The 22,462-nt window shown below is 34.0% G+C and overlaps 3 protein-coding genes across 5 annotated transcripts; all 3 read right to left on the reverse strand.

The window, feature by feature from the left end:
- Positions 1-2,321: 2,321 nt before the first annotated feature.
- Positions 2,322-3,379, reverse strand: LOC108462167 (LOB domain-containing protein 27-like). The gene is made up of 2 exons (XM_053020885.1): positions 2,509-3,379; positions 2,322-2,424 (listed from the first exon to the last, which is right to left on the reverse strand). The coding sequence occupies exons 1-2, from the start codon at positions 3,297-3,299 to the stop codon at positions 2,322-2,324; spliced, it is 894 nt and encodes a 297-aa protein (XP_052876845.1). The 5' UTR covers positions 3,300-3,379.
- A 922-nt stretch (positions 3,380-4,301) lies between these two features.
- Positions 4,302-12,857, reverse strand: LOC108464233 (uncharacterized). Its single transcript, XM_017764409.2, has 14 exons — positions 9,937-12,857; positions 9,722-9,850; positions 9,430-9,621; positions 9,285-9,337; positions 8,877-9,153; positions 8,426-8,732; positions 7,706-7,819; positions 6,722-6,918; positions 6,392-6,607; positions 5,992-6,267; positions 5,745-5,892; positions 5,525-5,658; positions 5,311-5,397; positions 4,302-5,216 (listed from the first exon to the last, which is right to left on the reverse strand). The coding sequence occupies exons 1-14, from the start codon at positions 12,493-12,495 to the stop codon at positions 5,130-5,132; spliced, it is 4,776 nt and encodes a 1,591-aa protein (XP_017619898.1). The 5' UTR covers positions 12,496-12,857; the 3' UTR covers positions 4,302-5,129.
- Positions 12,858-17,989: 5,132 nt separating this feature from the next.
- On the reverse strand, positions 17,990-22,462 carry LOC108464336 (pentatricopeptide repeat-containing protein At1g74750). Of its 3 annotated transcripts, none has more exons than XR_008274464.1 (3): positions 22,213-22,462; positions 18,283-20,923; positions 17,990-18,192 (listed from the first exon to the last, which is right to left on the reverse strand). XR_008274464.1 is itself a non-coding variant. In XM_017764596.2 (3 exons), the coding sequence occupies exon 3, from the start codon at positions 20,918-20,920 to the stop codon at positions 18,338-18,340; it is 2,583 nt and encodes an 860-aa protein (XP_017620085.1). In that variant the 5' UTR covers positions 20,921-20,923; positions 21,557-21,767; positions 22,213-22,462; the 3' UTR covers positions 17,990-18,337. The 3 variants fall into 3 exon arrangements, 2 of the variants coding, with proteins under 2 accessions (XP_017620085.1, XP_017620084.1); XM_017764596.2 differs by adding an exon at positions 21,557-21,767 and having other exon boundaries at positions 17,990-20,923; XM_017764595.2 differs by having other exon boundaries at positions 17,990-20,923.

Raw genomic sequence — 22,462 nt, forward strand, 5'->3', positions numbered from 1 at the left:
AATGTGGATTCTAATATATTGAAACGCGTTATCCTTATATTTATGAGTTGAGAAAAGACTAAGAGTAATTTTAAGCATCGTGTCAAAACGAGCAGATATAATCAAAACTTATAATTAAATTATTCAAAAAATAATATAATTGTTGTTCTTAATTAATCAAATTAGATAATAATATAACATAAATAAAATTTAAAAATTAAATTCAAATAATTTTTATATATGTTACCATATAATTTATTAATAACATACATTATCGATATATATTATATATATATATATTAATTGTTTTCTATTTTAATGTTTTATAAAGGTGACAATAGTAACCGGTTAATTTATTGTTGTTATGTCTTTTATTATGAATAATGAGATATCCTATCCTTCCATCAAAATTTAATAATTTTAAATATATTGAAAAATCCTATAGAATAGATATATTCATGGTTGGATCATTTGGATCTAAGGTTTGCCCAAAAAAATAAGAAAATTTAGGTAAAAATATAGACTTGAAAAATGAGTTTGGACAAAAAAAAAAAGCCTATTTAAAAAATAGGTTAGGCCTCAAGTAAGTTTTTTTTTTGCCCAAGCCAGGCCTGGCTTCAATTTGCAAAAAGAAAAAAAAATTGTTGTTTTGTTGTTGTTTTCTCACTGTTTTGCTGTCATTTTATTATTTTGTTGTTGTTATTTAGATATTGTATAACTTTTATTTTATTGTTAATTTTGTTACTATTTTAGAGATATTTACTTGTTAAGTTGTACTTATCTTAATGTTACATAAGTATAAAGACTTTTTTAATTAATTTTTAATTTGTTGAGAAATAATTATTTTAATATTTTTAGTATTTTTATGTATTATATTTTTAAAAATTGTATAAAAATAAAATAAAAATATTTAATACGAGTTGAGCCCATGTTTAACATCTATAATCCGAGTCGGACTTGGGCAAAATTTAAGTCTATTTTTGGGCGAATCCAAACATATCAAACGGGTCTAGAATTTTGTTAGGACTCAACTCGATTCATGTATAAGTCTAATAAATAATATATGATATATTTTAAATAATATCAATTTAAATATTAATATTAGAGATTAATTAAATCTTAATTCAATTAATATAATGAGATTAGACCTATTAAAGTAGTGTATTTATCCTAGAAAAGAGATTATAAATAGTATTATATATTATATGTAATTTTAAATTAAGAAAATCGAAATTGGAATTCGAGTGGAAAAGAGCAATATTCCTTCGTACGGTAGTCCATCATCATTGGTTGGTTTTGAAAAAATTCTGCCACATAAATAGGCAAAGATTTTGTCGAGGCATGTTGATGTCATGCTGATAAAACTATAAAGTTTATACGCCTTTTTTTTAATAATATTTAATTTATTATATATTCTGATTATTTTTTGTGAGATTAATATTTAAAATTATTCATAATCTATCATCAACTCATAAATAAGAAGATAATTCGCTGTTGCGCACTCAAACCCACGTTTTCTTGTATTGACAATATTACCTATACTAATCAAACTAAAACTCAATCAACTTATATGTATAAATTAAATATAGTTGATATTATAATAATTAAAAGTTGTGTTTTAAATTTTTTATTTAATTTAAGAATTAGAAATAGATTATGATAGAAGAAGACATTGTATAAAAATTAATTCACTAAACTTTCATTTATTTTTGAAAATGTTTTTTAATTAAAAATATGTTTGGTAAAAAAGTAAAAAAATTCCAATGAAAATATATTTGATATTTAATTTTTATAATAAAAACATCTGAACTAAAATTTAAAAATTACACATTTATATGGATTTGGATTAGGATAACAAATTTGGTGTTTAAAATAGTTGGAAAAATATTTTTCCATATTTTCAAGTTGATTATAAGATTCATGTTTGATATTCGTAATTATCCCTCTCGACAATATCTTCTCCATAGTTGCGTGACTAATCCTTCATTTTCTATAAACATACTAAGAAGATAAGCGCATCACCTTCTCACTTTAAAAGTGTGATAGACCTTGTCACTACACCCTAAAAAATAATTTTTAAACTAATTAAAAAAATTACACATATCATCTTGACCTGGCTGGGTATATGATAATTATCTATACCAATTTTAAACTAATTAAAATATTTAAAAAAAATGGTAAAACATGGAACCATTAAAGCCCAGAAATGTTCAACTCTTATTCTAGCAGTGGGATGCACTGTATAGAATATCTAAACTATGAAGAAATGAAATGACATAAAAGAATATGTAAGTTGCAGTACATAGGTTTTCTTTTCTTTTTTCTCTGGCTGCTATTTTTCATCAGTGAACACTAGTGAGACTGAAGCAAGCAGCAGCATTCTTCAATTCATTATTGGGAACAAGTTCAATTGCTTGTGTTTTTTCTTTTGCTGAATCTTCACAACTGCACCATTCAAACCCACACCATCAATACTTAAATCCCAGTTTAATTCACACACATATATGATCATATATATATATTGGTTACCTGGAATCATAAGGTTCTTTAGAATGAATAAATGATTGTCTGTCATCGATAGTATCGAAGAAAGGATGAAGTTCATCGTAATCTTGAACAACTTCGTGTTGTTTAACTAAAGGCTGCGTGTTTGAAACCAACAGCTGAGATTGAATTGCCATTAATGGATTATTCTCATTGCTGTTGGAGCTGCTGCTATTGTTTGTAGCGAGAAAAGGGTGTTGAATCCACAAAGAATTATTATTATTATTATTATTACTATTACTATTACTATTATTGTTATTATTATTATGGTCCTTAGAATCTACGTAAGAAGAGCAATAACCAATGTTATTACTGTTAGAGTAGGAATGTTGCATCGAAACCGGCATGTCCGATACGGCGGTGAGAAAATTTAGACCGTTCGTAGGCGGTGCCATGCCTAGCTCTAGTTGCGAAGGCACCTCGTGGTGATATTGTCTATACATTTCGAGTTGTGAAAGCACGGAGTGGAATTCCTCTTCGAGTAACTGAATTTGGTAATAAAGCTGACGGATGACACCCAAACAGCCGTAAACGGGGAACTTGTCACGAACGTTGGCTTGGTATTTAATAGAACGCATGGCTTCGGCATGTTGAGAAGGATCTAAACTTTTAAGGATTTTAACGATGTTGCTAACGCCGAATAATTTGTGGGCGTTTTGGAAGACTTTGGTTTGGTCGGCAGGGAAATAAGGGGCGAGGAGACATTCGGGGATGCATTTTCGCCTTTGGTATTTGCAGGCGGCGCAGGCGCTGGTGGTGCCACTTTTGAGGGTCATGTTTGCATGGTATCATTAAACAGGGTTAACTGTGGGGGTGAAACACTAAACGGAGAAGAAGGAGCAAAGAAAATAGGGGAAGGGGGGAGTTGAAACTGAAAATAGGGGTTTCGAAATTTGAGGTGAAAAGGTCTGATATCAGCGGATTTGGTGGATGTAAAAAAAAGACCGAGTAAAAAAGAGAAAAGGCGTAATGGAAATGGGAAGTTGGGTTGGGTTTCCAAGTGTGTGACCGTTAGCTTAGGGAACATATATTGGGGAATTTAGGAGAATTCTAATTTTAAGGGGCTGCCTTAGGTTTAGGGTTGGGTACTTGTGTGTCACAAGTGTCGACAGTGGGTAACTTGGCAAACAACTAGTGCAAGATTTTAAAGTTGAACCTTTAATAAATAATTATATATAACACAGTAAGATATATGCGAATGATTCTTGCATTTTCCTTAACATAAGCTTACTTTTAATTATATTTTATATTTGAAATTAAAGTTAAAATTTATTAATATATATATTTATTCAATATTCTAATTTAAAATTTAAAAAGTTTGATTGTATCTTATATTTAACGATTTAAGCCATTCACTTAATTTTTAAATAATCGCATATTTCAAATATTATGATTGTAACTTCTAGTATAATTGTAGTTTTAAAAAAATAAACACTGTATTTCAATTGAAAAAAAATCTTGTTAAATCCAAAATAACATCAATTATCTTAAAATTAAAAAAAAATCAAAATTTTATAGTTACATAAGTATCAAAATATATTTTTTAAAATTCTATAGCTTATTAAATCTATTAATTTTTGCCGTTAATATTGTCTCCTGCTTAGAATCATGAATCCAAAAAATGGTAAATGTCCTCAATTCAAATTATTATGATTATGATGGTGAAAACATTTCAAATTATTTTAATGTTACATTAAGAATAATAATGAATAATTGTTTATATTTATAATTAATTATTCATTAACATTCATAAATAATATTTATCATTGACAAATAACTTTGAAATCCATAATGCAATAAAAATTTTCTATTCGTAATTATTATACAAAAACTCGAGAGTGGACCCTACTTAGTTCATAAAACCATGATTGAAGAAAAGCATCTACTTAAATATCAAAAATAGTTACAAATCTGGCAATGGTTTGTAGGAAAATGAAGAGGCAGTGAATGGGTGCAATTTCTTAACACAGATGCATGTACATTTCAAAATAGAAACAGCATCAGGGTCACAACAAAATTTTACTATAAGCTGAAATATCATGAGTTGAACACCGTAGGGTCCTGATGTTGACCCATACTTAACCTTCTCTTCAAAATATATTGGGGGAAATAATCTTTTGAACCAAAAAAAAAAAAAATCCATCTACAACAGTTTCCATATCTAATATCTTCCCCACTTATAATTGCTATATCCTCCTGTCAACAATCCTTGCTGCATTACATTCTCATTCAATAATGCCATTCATGGCTACCCATTCATATAAAATTTCAGGGGTACTTTTCCCCCTCGACTGGAGCCACTTTATCAGGAAGTTCCAAAATTCTTTGGTACATCATATCTTCCCTTAAAAACGACTTCACTTTCTCCTACAAAAACTCAAAGGAGTCCCAAAATTCTTCCCTTTCCTTTATACATCACAACTCTGGATTTACTATAACAAAACATCTCTGGCTTTCCTCTGGAACCAATTTTGCATATTTTTACAGTATAAACTGCAATGTGACTATGAACAACACTTCACTTGATAGCGAACCGAAGCCAAAACCCATGTTAAGCTCAATGCTATCTTTGTGTATCATTATGACAAGATTTGACAAAAAATTCTTTAGTTTACAGCTTCAAAGAAAAGAACCTGTGGTTGCAAGCACCCCCGTTCGCACATTGTAAGAACATCAGCCCAGCTACCAATTACCTGAACATCAAAAATCAGTTTTGTAGTACCAGAGATTAGAGAATACACTGGATGACATGACATGCCATACATCCATAATAGAACACAAACTTACCTTGACAGTTTGGTCATCATACATAACCCATCTTTCATGATCATGACTATAGGCAAAACAATGATAATGTTGCCCATAATAGCAAACCTGAGAGTTTAAAATCAAACCTTAAAAATAATGTCCAATAATCACCCCTATTTCTGCATTTTAAAATTTGTACTCCAAATTAAAACACAAACACGTGCAAAGAGGAAAATAGACTGCGCATTCGTACCACAGAGACCAAGTTATGCTTATTCTTGGGATCAATACCCCGATAAAGCACACTAATATCTATTTCATTAGTTAAGGCAGCCAGTGTTGCTGCTATGTCATCAGCACTTTCACATGTATTCTGCCAACCGAGAACTGCAAGACCAAAAATGATAATGATTTTAGAAGTATAAACCACTGAGTAACCAAGTATAAATTCATTTAATAACTTCAAGCACAACCTGTTGTGAAAACATGTGGTGGATTTGAGAGAATGTGATGGACATAGTTGAGCTTCCCACAGCCACCAGCCTCTTGATCACAAGCTAATTGATGGTTCCTCTCCACAAGATTTAAAAGCTCATCAAAGGAGCTTTCTTCACTCATAACCTGAAAGGTAAAAAAATGTTTTGTTAGGAATAACCAAGAAAAGAAAATTGTTCAAAAGGAGTTCTAGAGTTCTTTTTTCCATGCGCAAAGGATAGACACCTTCATTGTTCGCAGTGCACTGGCATTTATGTTATGAAAGAAAGTAGTGTACTTCAAATGTCTGGACTCCACACCACAACTGTAGCAATTCATTCGTTCAAAGATATCCATCCCAAAAAGAGAATGCACTGTACAAGCACTATTTGCACAATCCCAAGAGCCCGTGCAGTTGCTGTCCATAGAATCAGCATCAGAAACACTTGAAGCAGAAGTGAAAGACCGATGAAGGCAATCAAATATTACGGCCAATACTTCAGAAGCATCATTCATCTGACCCTGTAAATTGCTAGTATCTTTGTCAAATCTTTCAAACATAGACATCCATCTAAAATCGTAATTTTGAGTAATGATGGGATAGCTAACAATTAGAAATGCGATGTAGAATAAGCACTGATTTTACCTCTTGGAAAAAGTTACTATCTGGATACAAGTTGCTAAGGGCTATTCTAAGTGATGTAGGGGCTACTGGTTCTCTCCGTGCATCACTAGATGCGATGTTCAGGGCAGTGAAAATTTCATATAGTGCGCAGATAACACATGGATCTCCCACATGAACATGATCTGATGCTGATCTCCGCAAGAATTCATCACGAAACCGTCTCAAGTGCCACAATGACTGAAGTTAATACCAAAGGCAGCAAATGATTAGAAAGGGAAGATTACATAGAGGGCCAAGTTTAAGGACGGTGGGCTGAAAGGGACCAGGAATTACAGTACGAGAAAAACTAACCTGTATAATAACATTCAGAAAGCAATTATATTCGCCAACATCATTCAGCAGACCTGTACCAAACATTTCAGTTTCTTTCAAACCTTCACCGGAGACCTCATTTGGTGAGACACCATGGGTTTTTACTTCCAAAGGTACCCTTTCTACTGCTTTCAAACTTGAAGCCAAGGGAAATCTCTGTTGTGCTTGGTATGTGTCTGAAAAATGACAATAACAAGGTTAGAAAGCTGCTCAAGCAGACCATCTACTCAAGAAAAATGAAAATTAGAAACTTAACGCCGAGACCATGTTTAACGGTATGTGCAGCTTTGCAGCCAAGCTGCAATCAATCATAAAGAACAACACTACACAACAGAACTATACTACAGTAAGGAATACCTCTGTTACAACAAAAAGTATCAGTCCAATTTATAAAAGTGGAACTTATCTCAGCAACTGACTGCCAAATACCGGTACACTCGCTAGAGTTGAGCTACAACTACCAAGTTAAATACAAATGCATGCATGTGAGATTATTCATGCACCAACACAATAGACTGCCAAATACAGGTACATGCAATAGAGTTTAGCCAAAACTACAAAGTTAAATATAAATGCATAACTAGGCAGCTCATTGTCAAAAAAATTTCGCACTTTAGCCAATCAGATTGAGGACACCAACACTTAACCTTTGTAACAAATACCCAGGAAAAAGTGTTTCACCTGAGTTTGTCTCAACAAAAACTGTAGAAAAGCATTATTGACTGCAAAATCTTCCTTAAAGAAGAACGGATATTTTTCTTTTACCAATAAAAAATTCATAGGCGAAATCGTCTTAAAGTCTGTTCATGAGATGCTAATGAGAAAATGGGTGAGAATTTACCGAACATACACTAAAACAGTTATATGGATGACTTGTTTCAAGATACCTAATCTCAAGTACAAATTTGTAAGTGTAGGGAAACAATAAGAAGCATGAAAAAGTAAATGCGGTAAGGACATTACCAAGACTTTGGCGAACGGCCTTCTTAAGGTCTGCTTGGAACCTTTCTTCGTCATCTTCCTCAGCTTGCAGTTGTCTTAAAGTCTTTGTACCACCTTCCCCAGATACAGGAGCAGCTGGTTTTACAGAAACACCCACATCGACTTAGTTCCCAAAAGTTGGACAAATAAATTAGAAAAGCAGCTTACCACATAAAAACTAACAATAATAAAAAAATATTAACACAAATTCACAATGACAGATGGTCTATAACCATTATGGCACGGTGATCAGAGCAGAATGTGGAATGGGATAGCATATAATAATGATTATATTTCCTCATACAACTTCATACACTTTATTCCTTGTATTCTAAAGCTTAGATAGTCATTTTCCCTCTACATAGTATAGATAGATAATAAGAGAATGCATGTGGAACGGGTTAATATAGAATAATTTTTGCAGCTAACAAAATTAAGCAGGAAAATGTAACTTTCCAAAAGAAAACGTGGCAAGCATTATATCTATACAATCTCATACTTAATTTTGTATACCTAATAGTATAATACAAGGTAGCCAAAAGAATATTTTGAATAAGCAAAACAGAAAGAGAAGATAGGCCAATATTATAAGGATAAGAGTGTGGGTGCATGAGCACATATGTCTAGACTTGATATCCAGTAAATCAAAAAGCTCCAGCTCATCAAACCATAGATTTAATGTAGCATCAAAATAAGCTTTACCACTGTCCATGGGGCCACCATCAACATATCCAACTTGTTCTTCCACGTTGCCATGAGAGATTCTACCTTGAATGTTTTGATTTTCAGATGACGAGACTCGATACTTTCCATCAAGAAATTTGTTGTTACCCTTATGTCGTCGACCCTTTCTTCCTGTCCATTGATTACTAGGAAAAAAACCATCATCTGGGACAGCACCCCTAGTGCCGGATGTAATAGAAGTCACTGGCACAGCTGAACCATTGGCAGCGCTCATTGGTATGCTATCCAATTTGTTTGCGACCCCGCTCCTTGGTGCCAAATGTTGCTGAAAAGAAAGTTTATAAAGTTTTCTGATTATCTCATCATGGTTCCTATAAAGGTAACAGCATGAAGCACATCTTGGCATGATATCTTTCCAACTTTCCATCTCATCATGCATAAAGGAAAGAGTCACCAACATAATGCTCACCTGAATATCTAGATTACCAGCATCCAAACATGCATCATGCAATCCATCAACCGCTTTCTCTGCATGCGTTTGAATAGTTCTTGTATTTTGCTCTGCAAGGTGCTTCGGTTTAGCCCCATTCTCAATCCATCTTTGATACTCCAAAGTCTCCTCAAGCATCCTTTCCTCTTCTTCGAGCTCTATTTTTCGTCTAAATTCCTCTTCTTGCTGTTTTAAGTCATCATTATTCACAGAAACAACTTTAGAATCTAGATGGTCACCATCAGCTGCCCCAGAACTGCAAGAAACACACATGAAAATGCACATTAATATTAAACTATACCAAAAGGTACTATCACCACTTGCAAAGAGAAGAATGATCACTATAGACAATGAGAATATGCGAATGGAGAACAGCAGGAAATATACACTTGCTCAGCAGTCTCATCATTTAGCATATGCAGCTCATTTCCACCATAACCCTGAAACATTAAGAAAACATTAGACCTGCACCATGGAACATGCAATTTAAGTTACTAGCAGCTGAATATTAAAAAATAAAAAGTAGCAATACCTTTGAATCCTTGGATTTTCTGAACTCCTTGTTCTTTTTCTTATCCTTGACTTTCTCCTGAGAATGTCTGGAATTACCACTTCCTCCTCGAGCAACCTTCTTAGCGTCACGTGCAAGCTCTGCTAAAAATGCTTCTCTCGCAGCATCAGATTTCTCAGTGGCATCTTTCTCAGCCATGTCCTCCAAGTGTGCCTGAATTTAAAAATGATAAATAAATAGATAAAAATCATATCACGATATGGCATAGTCTATACGAAATAGAACACATAAATCCAATTAGCTTAATACAAACCCTCAAGTATGATTTCACTAAAGGCAGCATTATTGACTGATAATCATGTGCAGATACAGACTCAAGTTTGAGTTCCAACTGCTGCATCCCAGTAACGTTTCGCATAATTCGTGCATCGATTTTGCTTAGCTGCTTGACAAAATGAAATAATTAAGAATGGCAGGTTAAGAATCAATTCTTTATATTGAAAGTTGCACCTAAAGCAAATGACAGACCTCTAGAGATAATTGTTCCTTCTGTCTCTGAATGGCAACTTCTATGTAGGTGTCCGCTTGATGCAGATAATCCTTAGCTCTCCAGTCATCATCTTCCCCAGATTCCAAGTCACACAACTGAGAAGTCACACCAGCATAAGTATTCTCATAGCCAAATTGATTGATATTCAGTGCTTCTGCTTCTTGTAAAACATTTGTAATAGCATCTAACTCAAATCTACTGCTAAGGAACATATCATCACTCTCAGTCTCAACAAGTTCTTCTCTGTGCTTTCTAAGGACAGATTCGTAGCTTTGATGAACAAATTCAGTGGCAGTCTCCCTCTTCTTACCTTCTTCAAGACAGAGATCCTCTAAAGCTTGCAATGCTTCCTCGTAGCTCATATGGCCACATTTTCTCTCACAGAGACTCTGTAGGTGATAAAACTCCTTCTCCAGCATCTGGAGAATTTCTAGTCCTTGCTGTGTTTTCTCTGCTTTCATGTGTACCCATGATGCCAATTGATACTGACTTGAGGGGCCTGAAAAGATCCAGGACAGCAGAGCATCAGCATCCTGTACAAACTCATTTCCATTGCTACCTCTGGACTTTTCCAGGGCAGAATCTTCTATTGCTGCATCAGGCAATAAATGTTCATCCAAGAGGAGACACGAAGCATCTGCATTAAGAACAATCTTCTCCTTAACCTCAAGAATCTTAGTAGCACCATGCACATCATCCACAGGAGCAGTCTTCTCAGAGTATCTAGCCATACCGCAAGAATGAGATAAGTCCTGTAGGAATTTGAGAACTTTTCTAAGCTGTGTAGATCCCAGAAAACAGATACACATGGGAGTCTGATCTATGCCATGATTTAGAAGCTGAGAACCAGAAACCAGACTCTGCAACTCATCCATTGTGAACTGTATCACCTTGTTAAGATGGCTAGCAGCAAGGTACTTATGTCTAATAAGCAGTTCAAATGTGGCATGAATTCTTTCAAGCAACTTTGCACGCTCAGCATCAGCCACTGTTGGCCAACAATCAACAAGGGGATATGTTACAGAACCCTTGTTTCCATCGCATCCTTTGCACTCAATGCTAGAAACTTGCTCACAAACATTACACTCTACACTACCACAACTGTAACTAACCCCAAGAATTTCCTTTGCAGGAGATGAATCCCATGCATCATCAAAGCAATCATTACACTGCTCATTACGGTCCCCAATCATTTTAATTGCAGCAGAAATATCCAAAGGATTCCAAGAACAGTTAAGGAGCATCTCTATCCACTCACTATCAATACTCTGTGGCAACACGTTCTGCATTTTTGGTATGAGGTTCCCCATATGCTCCTGAACAACATGCTGCATATGAGACTCTGAATCCGCAAATTTTTCACTACACCTACAACAAACCCAAAAGTTCCAAGTCTTATAAGCCTCCGCAAATTCTAAAGCCTCTGATAAGACATCACTTGCCAATTCATCTTTCACCAAACCAAAATGCGCTTTGATGTCACTAACCCTAATTCTAAGCAGATCTCTCTTCAAGTCAATGCTCATTGAATTCCAATATGATCGAACCCAATCTTTCCTTTCAGCTGTAGAACCATTCTTCCTCCTCCTCCTATCTGCTCCTCTTTGCCCGCTTCCTGAAGTTAAATCCAGTTCATCCTTCTCGCCCTTGCTTTGCAACTGTGGTGAAGAAGAAGCTGCTTCAGATTTCTGCTGCTGCAACAACCTAGCAGCAGCAACTCTAACCTCAATTTCTTTCCTTCTTTCTTCTGGTGTCTTCGTAGCTTTCTTGATCTCATTAGGCCTTCTCGATGGCACTAGCCTAACCTCCATTGGATCATCAGTCACTCTCCGGACCGGAATAAACCTGAATTTCTCTTCTCCACTCCCTAAATTCTTCATCCAAGTAGAAATTGAAGCGATATGTGATTTCTGTATCAACGACCTAAGCTCACTTTGCACTTGCAAAATCCTCGCTTCCGCAGTTAATGTTTGCTGTTGACTTTCTTCTTGTAAGCTTTCTTTAGCGGGATCCACCGGATTCTCAATGGCCAACGCGCGTTCGCATTCTTGAACCACTTCTTCATACTCTTTTGCATCGTTGGCCGTGTCATACAGTAAATTAGCATAAAAATGAGCAAATTCGATGGAGTTGGGTGATAACTCTACAGCTTTTCTGGCTGAATCTATCGCGCTTTTCAAATGCCGATTTTTAGCGTTAGGGTCATCCATGATGGACGCCACTTTCAAGCACACCGTGCCTTGAACGCGGTGAACTAGAGCGGCCTGAGCCGAGTTCTCGTGACGAGTGCACGATTCTTTCATCAACCGAAGCGCTTTCGTATGGTTGCCACGTCGGAGTGCCGTTAGGGCTCGCTCACAGTCAGCCTTAACCACAGACGACGAAGACGAACCATTCGATTCATCCGGAACACCAGCCGATACCCCGACCTTCGCATTATTCCCACTCAACTCAGCTTCACCTGAATCATTAACGACATTCACTGGCGCCGGAAACTGTTTTGAGCGCGGAGCAACGTTCTTCTTCTTGTGCCCCATCGATTATTATCTCAATCGAATCAACATGCATAAATCTTTCTTTTTCTTTTTTCTTTTTCCTTTTCCTCTTTTCTCCTTGTGCTTTATCAATATATTTCCAGAGAAAAGATTTCAGAAAGAAAGAAAGAAAGAAAGAAGATGAACTTACTGGAAATGCGAGGGATAAAGTCGTAAATTCTGAAAGTACGATGACGGAAAATGATCGGCGATGAAACCGAAGCGTTAAAATAGCTTCGTAGTCGTCGTCTTCGTCTTCTTCTTCTCCAAGAGTGTGACAGACAAAGGCACCTATTCCATGGAAGGAAGAGGGTGAGACTTTGATTCGCGAGAAAGCTAAAATGGGGATTAACCAATTTTAATTTATATATAATTAATAACGATAAATTTTATTACTTAATGCTAAGCCCACTTTCCTTTTTTTAAATATTTAACATATACATGAACCATTAAATTTATTAGATTAATTTTGGCTTTTTTCGTGTTTAAAATAGTAAATATTATATTTCATTATTTTATATAATAACTATGTTAAAAACAATATAATTTTCAAATTAAAATTATTTTTAATATTAATTTACTTTTTAAATTATAAAATGAGAAATGTTATACGTTATTTAGAAGGAAGATGTGAAGAATAATAGAATATAAAATTTTCAGGAAAGGTGAAGCTTTTCACACCAACCAACGAAGGGTAGGTGTAAGCAATTTAAACTTTGTAAAAGAAAATATTAGCTTTTATGATAAAAGATATTATCTTTTTAATTATTTAATAATTTAATTCGTTCATGCATAATTTATACATGTAATAACAAAATGATGTCCAAAATTCTAAATTTCAAATCCAATCGATATCGTGTTAATTATGTACGGATTAATTTTAATAATAAAATTATTTTTTAATAAAAGATTAATTTACTCTTTAATTTAATGTATATGAATTAATTTATTTAATTTTTAAATAAAAAACAAAATATAATTCAACTTTCAATATAAAAATCTTCATAAAAATTAACTAATTTTAATTTATATATAATTAATAATAATAATAAATTTTATTACTTCATGCAAATTCTCACAAGTTTTGCATGAGATATATTTATATATTTTTATATATAATAAATCTAAATCAAGGTTGCAAGTGATGTCAGTTGTTCAAGTCAATTATTTTATTATTTTTATTTTTATTATTTTATAAGAGTTATATTAAAATGTGATTTTAATCTATGAAACACAAGTTATATATTCACATTAGATTTTATACACAATTTTTATTAATAAGCTAAAAATATTTAAAATTAATATTTTATATATCATAATATTAACATCACGTTTAAAATATTTTAAATTTTTTCGCATTAAGTTTTTTACAATAACATTAAATATATAAAATTTTAAAATCAATTTTTTAAAAATATATTTTCATGGGGAATGATTCCAAATATTCATCCTCTAGTGGCCCAAACTATCTATACTAGGGATCAATTCTTCCAAATTCCTTTAGGGGATCAAAATTGGAGACAATTGACTAAATACAAAATCATTTTCTTTATCCATTTAAAAATAAATAATTTTATATATTTAAATTAAATAAATAATCCAATAAATTGCTTTTTAACTAAATTTATAGTTATTATCATTTAATTTTTAGTAAATAAATGTATATAAACATTTAATTTTTAGTTATTATCAAATCAATCTATTTCAGATATAATAAAAGTTTTGAATGGAAGGGAGGTTGATTACTTAGACCAAGTGGGCATAGGCTGTGTTTCTTAATGGAACAAATGGCATCTTAAGTATAAGTATTTGATGTCAAATAAATTGAGATCTTGATGTTTACTTGCAACTGATAGGGAAAGAGATGTCTCATTATCCATATTTATAAATATAAAAATGATTTTAAAAGTCTAAAATAATCAACAGGAGACACGCATAACATGCATGTTTCTTTATGTTACAAATTTAACACAACATAAAATTAAAACCAGTGCTGATATTTATATTGTAATCCTGGGATTAAAATTAATTGTGAAATTTTATTTTTAAAATGGATAATAAGAAATTTTGAATATTGAATCATAAAACAAATATAAAAGGTATAAAAATAATTTTTATAAATAAATAATAAATAATCAAAATTCATTAAAAGTATTTATGTTGGAATGGTTTTTTTTTTATAATTGGGATTGGAGGTGGAATTACTTAATGTACTTGCCACTAGATTAAGGGGTTGTTGGCATAGGCAAACCTAGGAAATTTTTAGAGGAGTTAAAATTAAATTGTAATTTTATGATAGTTAAATTGTAATTTCACCATTTAAATAAATTATTTCTTTATAAAGTTTAAAGGATTAAATCAAATTTTATCATTTTTAAGGGGGCAAAGTGTAATTTTACCTTTATTAATTTAAATTTTTAAAAAAATTTAAAAGACCTAAATAAAAAAATTTCTATTTTAACGGGGCAGGCCCCTTACCAACCCCTAGCTACTCACCTCGTTGTTAGCATGTGTGATAATATTTTTATGTTTATTTTTATCATTCATATAATTATTTATTTTTAGTTATTTTATAAAAATAAAATTATGTTAAATCATCTTAGCACTAAGGTTTTTAGAACCGGACTGGACTGATGATCAAATCAATCAGACCACCTATTTGTCAATCTTGATGATTGGTCCATCCAATTTAATTAAACAAATCATTAAAAATTTAGAAAAAAATATTTAAAATCCAATTCAACCAATTTTCAATTCATTCAACCAATCCATATCAATTATTAAGTCAACCAACCTCTCTCCAAATTAGTTATTCAGCCAATCTAGTTCAATTCAAATGACCTTACTTAGAACAGTTGGCGCCATTGTTATTACAATAACAAAGAATATATAAGTGTAAGTGCACTTAAGTGTGTTTTTCTATGATTTGAGGATTACGAGTAGAAATATTCATTATATTAAAATAATTTAAAAATACATATATATATTTTGAACTTATACGTTTATTTTTACTAAAAATAACTTTAAAAGGAGTTGTTATTGTAAAAGAACAAGATTCACTGTGAAATTTAAGGGACTCAACATACCAATTAAAAAGAATATACCTCAATTGATTCCATCTCAAATTCTCCCCAGTGGGTAAGATGAAAGAAACCTAAATACAAGTATGATATAAATTATTAAAAAATGTGTTGTTAAAACTAAAGTACAAAATAAAAGGTAAGAATATTATGATAATTTCTGTATTAAGTGTTAAATTGCATTTTATTCATTAAAAGATAAGTGAATTAGTTCTTATACATTAAACTTGATTCAGCCGGTCTATACTAATTGCCAGGTTAATTAGTTCAATACCTTTCTCCATTGTAATAAATGTTTGTCAAAAAATCAACTTACTTGCTTGGTTTAGCATCCTTGATGATTTTCTTCATTGTAATAAATATTTGGTTTAAAGCACTATATCACTTTTTTACATTGGTATTTAAGCTTTTTTTCTTCATAATTTTAAAGTCTCATATTTAAATATCATAGGATTTAATTTAAATTTATTTTGTCGAATTAATTATTTAATTATAACTATTGATATAATATTCAATACCCAATACCATTTTTGAATGCGAGACATGTGGGAGGAAAAGGAAGTGGATAACACAATACATTAATCTTTATAAATACAATATTTTTCTTTTAAGGTGTTAAAAAATTAAAATTAAAACATTAATAGTTTAGAGGAGCTAGAATTAAAACATTATTGTTTTTTTTTTCTAAATCCGAAAGTTAAAATATTCTCATCTAACCAATAGAGAACCTTGATATAATAGTTTTTCTACTGAAGAAAAACAACTGAGTTTACTAGCTCAGTTGGCTGTAGCTTCATGCTACTAACACAAAGGCCTACGTTCGAAACCTGTATACTAAATGATTAATATATATATTTTTTATCTTTGGCGGGACGGAGGTTGTGGAGGCAAAGGCAGGTCTGCCATCCACGGCCTATTCATACGTTACCACCTATACACACATACTTTATTTGCTTATCTTCAGATTCTGTTGTGCTGCAAATAATTGATTCTTACAGCTATAAATAGGATATTAGGTCCAGCCATGTTTTCATCTTTTGCATTTGTTTTTCCAGCTTGTATCATGAGATTGGTCCTCTCCATGTGGACTACCTCTGTTAGAGAAGTTATTCAATAAAGATTTGTCTTTTCTTCTAGAGTTCGCAGTCTACCAAGTTACCTTTGCTTCTATCACCTGTGCAGCCCCAAGTTTTGTAGAATCATCCCTTCACGCTTTGGATGGAGATTGGGACATCTAGGAGTGCTCTTTCGCGCAGTCCGATCAGACTGATCTTCCATTCTGAGTTGAAGCGTTGATTCCATCTGAACTCGTATGCTTATCCAAGTACAAAGAGAAGGCTTTGGAAGCTCTTAAGCCAGAATTAAAGGCCAGCACCGAGAAGGGAATTGCATTCATGCAGAAGCAACCGCTTATCACTTAAAAACCCAAGTTTCCGACATATCAAAACTCTGCTCTCGATAGATAGCCAGGGCTGCATCAGTGGTTTCAGTTTAGCAGAATCGAAGTTTGTTCGATTTATTTTTCCAATTACATCACAGACTACCAAATTTAGAGGGGCATTTTGATGTTTGTAGAATGTAGATGAGAAAAATATAAACATTTCTGAATCAGAACTTTTGACAATCTCAAATAAATGCTGCATTTTAACTTTCTTTTGATCCCTGCCAATATCCTTCAAACAAAACAGAAGCAGCAATACTAGGGATGTGCATTTTATTGTTTAAATCAAATTTAAATTTATATCATTAATATTTTAGAGGAGCTAAAATTAAAATATTATCCTTTTCTTTTTAAATCCAAAAATTAATATATTACCATCTAACCAATGAAGAAAACCTACATATATTATTTTTTCTACAAGTGAAACAACTAAGTTTATTAGCTTGGTTGATTGTAGCTTCATGCTACTAACATAAAAGCTTCAAGTTCAAAGCTTCAAGATTAAATAATTTATTTTTTATTTATTCTATCTTAGGCAGTGGTTAAAATAATAATTGCCATTAAAATGGACTGGACCATATCTTTTCGAATGTTAATTGCGTTGTGTTTATTCCAATTCATAATTACATGAATTTTTCAAGTAAAAATTGATTTTATGAATTTTCGGGTGTTAATTGAGTTTTGGACCGGTATCCCAGTCAATTCCTATCCTACTGGCTAGTTCAATCTGATTCAAAGATTTTTATCAATTAATTTTATAGATTTACTTTATTAACAAAATCACAGGATGAAGTTGATGGCAAATGACTAGGGAACCGCGCCATTGTCAAATTAAGCAATTTTTAACTCACGTCAGTTCTCAGATTGCCGCCACCGGTGATCAACGGTACTCGTATTTCAGCTGCATCGATAGCTTACAGTCGGCAAATCTCTAAACCAGAGAAAATGGAAGGGTTAAAATCATCACATGCTGAAATTTTAAAAAATAGGAAAATGTCAAATCTGTCTGCAAATTCCCTGTTCAAGTTGGATCTTTTACATAAACTTCTCAGCCAAAAGTTTTTGCCATTAACACTATATATATCTATATATATCCTGCTGCTCAATAGACCGGTCGCCATTGCATAGCACTTGGATCCAACATTGGGGTTCGAATTTTCAATCAAAAGCTAATCTTAACTGCAACATGATGAAGAAGCTGCCATCAGCTCCTTATTTAACTTCTAAAACTTTGAAAGGCTGCGAATAATTAAAATAAATATACAAAACCTCTTCCTCTTCTACATCCTCCAACAAAATTCTGTTGTGCTACGCGGACGGCAAGCTAAAGTAAATGCATCCGCTCCACGTATGATTGAAGTAACCATCTGTTAAGAGGCTCTCCACACCCTACGAAACACCCGGAATTGCCATTCTCGGTGAAAAATGGAAAGCTAAAAATACTGAGAAGATCCTGAACAGCTTGTCTCACAAGTGATGATCCAGTAACCCTGCTCCGCCTGCCCCATCCAGTCACTATATCAATCCTGCTGGGACTGATACCAGAAACTAGCATTTGCTGGCGAAACCAGGCAAGTGTCCTAGACAATGCTGTTACAGCAGTACCATCCGACATCACATGTAGGTTGATTAGCCAATAACATGAGCTTTTCTCTCTAACAGCGTCTGGGTACACATTTTTCTCCGCAGCTACCTCCCAAACAGACCCAGCTTCCTCCTTAAGCCCCGATTTGTGAAGAAAATCCACAACAGCATCCACCAGCCCCCTCTTGCTCTCTCTATCCTCACTGTGCATCATATCCAAGAACTTATCCACATGGTCCCGCACATTTCGGCCATCAGGTCCTGCTGAAGGCATAGACAGCAGAAACATATGTGCGGGATGACCTGTGACAGCCATGAGCTGGGAACAAATCCCCATATCACATGGTGACCTGGCTTCTGTACAATAACTCAGGAGCAAGGTATAAGTTTGCAGAGAAGGATTTAAACCCAAATCCAGCATGCTTTGTAGCAAGTTATAAGCTTCAGGCAACCTGTGTACTCGAAGGAAAGCGCTGAGCAAAGAATTGTAAGTAGGAACATTGGGGCGCAATCCAGCTTGTAGCATGGCCTGATACCATCGCCAAGCCCTCTCAATATTACCAGCCTTACCCCATAAGTCAACCAGCAGGCCGTAAACAGGTTCATCTGGCACCCAGTTTTTCCTTTTCATCTCACCGAAAATTGCTTCTGCTTCATCCAAATATCCACAGTTTCCAAGCACCTCCATTACTATGCTGTATGTGACCTTGTCAGGTTCAAATCCAGCATTCTGCATATCACGGTAAAGTTTTAATGCGCTGTCATAGTTCCTTGCCTTCGCTTGTAAAGCAATCATGATGTTGTAAGTAACTAGATTAGGAACACAACCATGATCGACCATTTCACAAAACAGCCTGTCGGCAGCGGGTAAGTGCCCAGCTTTTCCGAGACAGTTGATTATCACACTATAAGTGAATGTATCAGGCGAAAGGCCAACTGTTTGCATTCTTTGGTACAAGTCCATGGCAACATCAAGAAACCCAGCTTTGGCGTGGATATCAATAAGAGTACAATACGTGACACGATCAGGTTCACAACCTATTTCCTGCATTTGATTGAACACGTTCATAGCTTCATTCAAGTAATTTGCACGTCCATAACTATGAATGAGACGATTGTATGTCACAACATTTGGCTGACATTCATCCTTCACCATCTGATCAAGCAATCTATTTATTGACCCGAACTGTCTTGCACGACCAAGGATACCCACCATGGTGGTGTATGTATGACCATCATGCTTGAATCCAGCCTGCTTTTTTAACCAATAGAAAAAGCCAAGAGCAACTGCAGGATCTTGTATTTGCTTTAGCACTTGGTTCGCTTGATATGCATCCATTGAAAAGTTGAGATTTTTAAGAGCTTGCTCGGCAGCAGAACCCCACTTCAGCTGTCGCAATATCTGGGATACACTTTCCACAACATGCCCCATGCCTCCTAAAGTTCTGGTCATACAAACTCCGGTGGTTGCCGTTTTCATGTCTCTAAAGGATTTCCTAAAACCATTTATGCCAGGATCTGAAACCTTTGCATGAGAAGGTATTACATTGGAATTCAAGTTCGACATAAAATGATGAGACTGAGCTTTCACTCTCTGTGGTATAGGCTTCCTCCTATCATAAGTATTTGCAGAACTACTATGAGTTTCTGATGAATCCACAAATTCCGCATTTGAAACTCGCTTGTAACCTCTAACAAAATTGGATTTATTATTACCTCTATCTTTTGTACCATTGTAGCTAACTGTTGACTTATCCCCAGCCGCTATTTCAGATGATGGTTTTGGATTGACTTTGGCAATGTTCTCTCGTTTGACAGACCTGAAAGCTGGGGATTTTATATTTGGAAGTGACCTTGTTGATTCGACCACACAACGCCCATTTGAGCCTAATATCGTACCCCCATCAGACAAAGGAAGCTTATAATTCATCAGGTCAGACAAGAACGATACAGCTTCAATGCCAACTTTAACAAATTGGTCAGAAATAGTAGCTGATGCATGTTCATCATGTTGAATAGCATTAGCGCTGCTGGCAGAATTTACAATGTTAGATCTACGCAACGGAATAGGATTGGAGACAAGCTGTGGTGCTCTCTCAGCTTCATGAGAATCAACAGCTTGGGATGCAATCGCCAACTTCAGAGCTCCCCTGGATGAGGATTTTGACAAATCTTCATTTCTTATGTTCTGCCTTCTTGAAACACAGGACTCGTCTTCAGGGCACGTGCATGAATTCCCATCTGCAGCAGTACCTCGTGAGCCACTAAATAGAAATGTCCTTGCACCATTGGAGAGATTACCGATATGCTTTGCTCGTAACATGATCTGCACACACAGACCAGAAAATTTTTCAAAGGAAGAAAAGTTTAACCCCCGTGTATCAATCATTAAGAAAAACATCGATAATACAAAGACAAGGCACTAAAACAAGCCAAAGGCAAAGAGGATAATCTGCATATTTGCTACAAAACAAATAGCGTTACATGCCACTAAATGTCAGCAAATTATATTTTGAGACAGATGAATATCATATGAACAATTTCAAATCCCGCATTGCCCTTTGATATCTTCATAACAGCTGGAAAAGCAATAAAACAGGTTACACGTCACAGAAAATGAGAAGTAATTGCGTCTAGACATCGTATAGAGCATATGAACAAGAATCACCTTAAACCAATGAATTCACTCTACTGCATGGAATAAACAAGGAGCCTGTTTTTTATAATCTATAAATTGTATGTTTCTGTAAGATTTTTCAGCTCTAACTCCTCTTTATCAATTCCAAATGGGAGAACTCCATGTGCCTACAACATTTTTACCAGTAATACAAACATTCCGGATACCTTATCTACACTCTGCATCCGTAGAAGAATGGTACCGATCCCAGAGGTGACATTCAAACACTTATAATGTGAAAGAGAAACATAATTAGTCGAAAAGAATGATTCCTCCTTTTACCTGTCAAAAGAAATAATCCATCGCATCCACAATTTTCCCTACTAACAGTTCAAAATCCACCAAAAACCAAACATACGTTTGGTCTACATCGTTGATCTCCGAAAGCAGTAGGAAAATAAGAAAACTTCTCGAACTAGATCTAAAAAATTACATAATTTGGCAGCCCTTTCACCTCTTTTAGCAAGCAATTCCCCATTCACTTTAGCATACTCTAAATGACAACAAAATCAGTCACCCGCAAAAGAAAACCAATCAAATATATTGCAAATAACTTCAATTAACACCAAGTGTTTTGTTTTACACAACAGATCACTAAGAACAACAAAAGAACACGGGCAACCCCAATCCCCCCTTAAAAACGCTTCTTTTCCTTTGACTAACCTCTTAATGCTTTTAACAATTTAAACCCAAAATAAAACAAGTTCCAATTTCCTTTTATAACGAACCAACAAAGCCTATATACTTAATCATGAAGTAAAAAAGGAAAAAAAGAAATTATCCATTAATTAAAAAAAAACATAAAGGTCTGTTTTTAAATGGTGCAATATAAAACCAAAAGAGCTGAAACCCAGTAGAGGAATGATATTAAGTTATTAACATAATGCAAAAAAAAATAAAACAAGGAAAAGGATCGTAGTTTATGTGAAGAAAAATACCTGAAAATAGAGTTAAAGCTTCTGGGTCTATTACAGAAAGCAGAGAAAAAAGGGGAAGCCTCTGTAAATTTTTATTTAGAGAGAGAGAAACAGAGGCGGCTCTCTTCTTGCCTTTCTCTATGTTGTCAACCCTTAGTTCTTTTTTTTTTTCTTTCCAAGCAATTTGGGAGTGGCTGTGACGGTAGCAGTTTATCATAGCTTTGCCTTTTCTCTTCAAAATTTTGCTTTTCTTTAATTTGTTAATGTAACA

Source organism: Gossypium arboreum, chromosome 11 (assembly GCF_025698485.1).
Source record: "Gossypium arboreum isolate Shixiya-1 chromosome 11, ASM2569848v2, whole genome shotgun sequence".
NCBI classification, from domain to species: domain Eukaryota; kingdom Viridiplantae; phylum Streptophyta; class Magnoliopsida; order Malvales; family Malvaceae; genus Gossypium; species Gossypium arboreum.

What these genes read in the sequence shown, in the direction of transcription:
- LOC108462167 (XM_053020885.1), bottom strand. Translation starts at nt 3,299, where the DNA reads ATGACCCTCAAAAGTGGCACCACCAGCGCCTGCGCCGCCTGCAAATAC. An exon ending in AAAGAACCTTATGATTCCAG is followed by an intron (nt 2,425 to 2,508) that starts GTAACCAATATA and finishes TGAATGGTGCAG; the next exon opens with TTGTGAAGATTCAGCAAAAG.
- LOC108464233 (XM_017764409.2), bottom strand. Translation starts at nt 12,495, where the DNA reads ATGGGGCACAAGAAGAAGAACGTTGCTCCGCGCTCAAAACAGTTTCCG. An exon ending in TGGTGGCCCCATGGACAGTG is followed by an intron (nt 7,820 to 8,425) that starts GTAAAGCTTATT and finishes CTGTAAAACCAG; the next exon opens with CTGCTCCTGTATCTGGGGAA. An exon ending in ATGATGACCAAACTGTCAAG is followed by an intron (nt 5,217 to 5,310) that starts GTAAGTTTGTGT and finishes TTTGATGTTCAG; the next exon opens with GTAATTGGTAGCTGGGCTGA.
- LOC108464336 (XM_017764595.2), bottom strand. Translation starts at nt 20,920, where the DNA reads ATGTTACGAGCAAAGCATATCGGTAATCTCTCCAATGGTGCAAGGACA.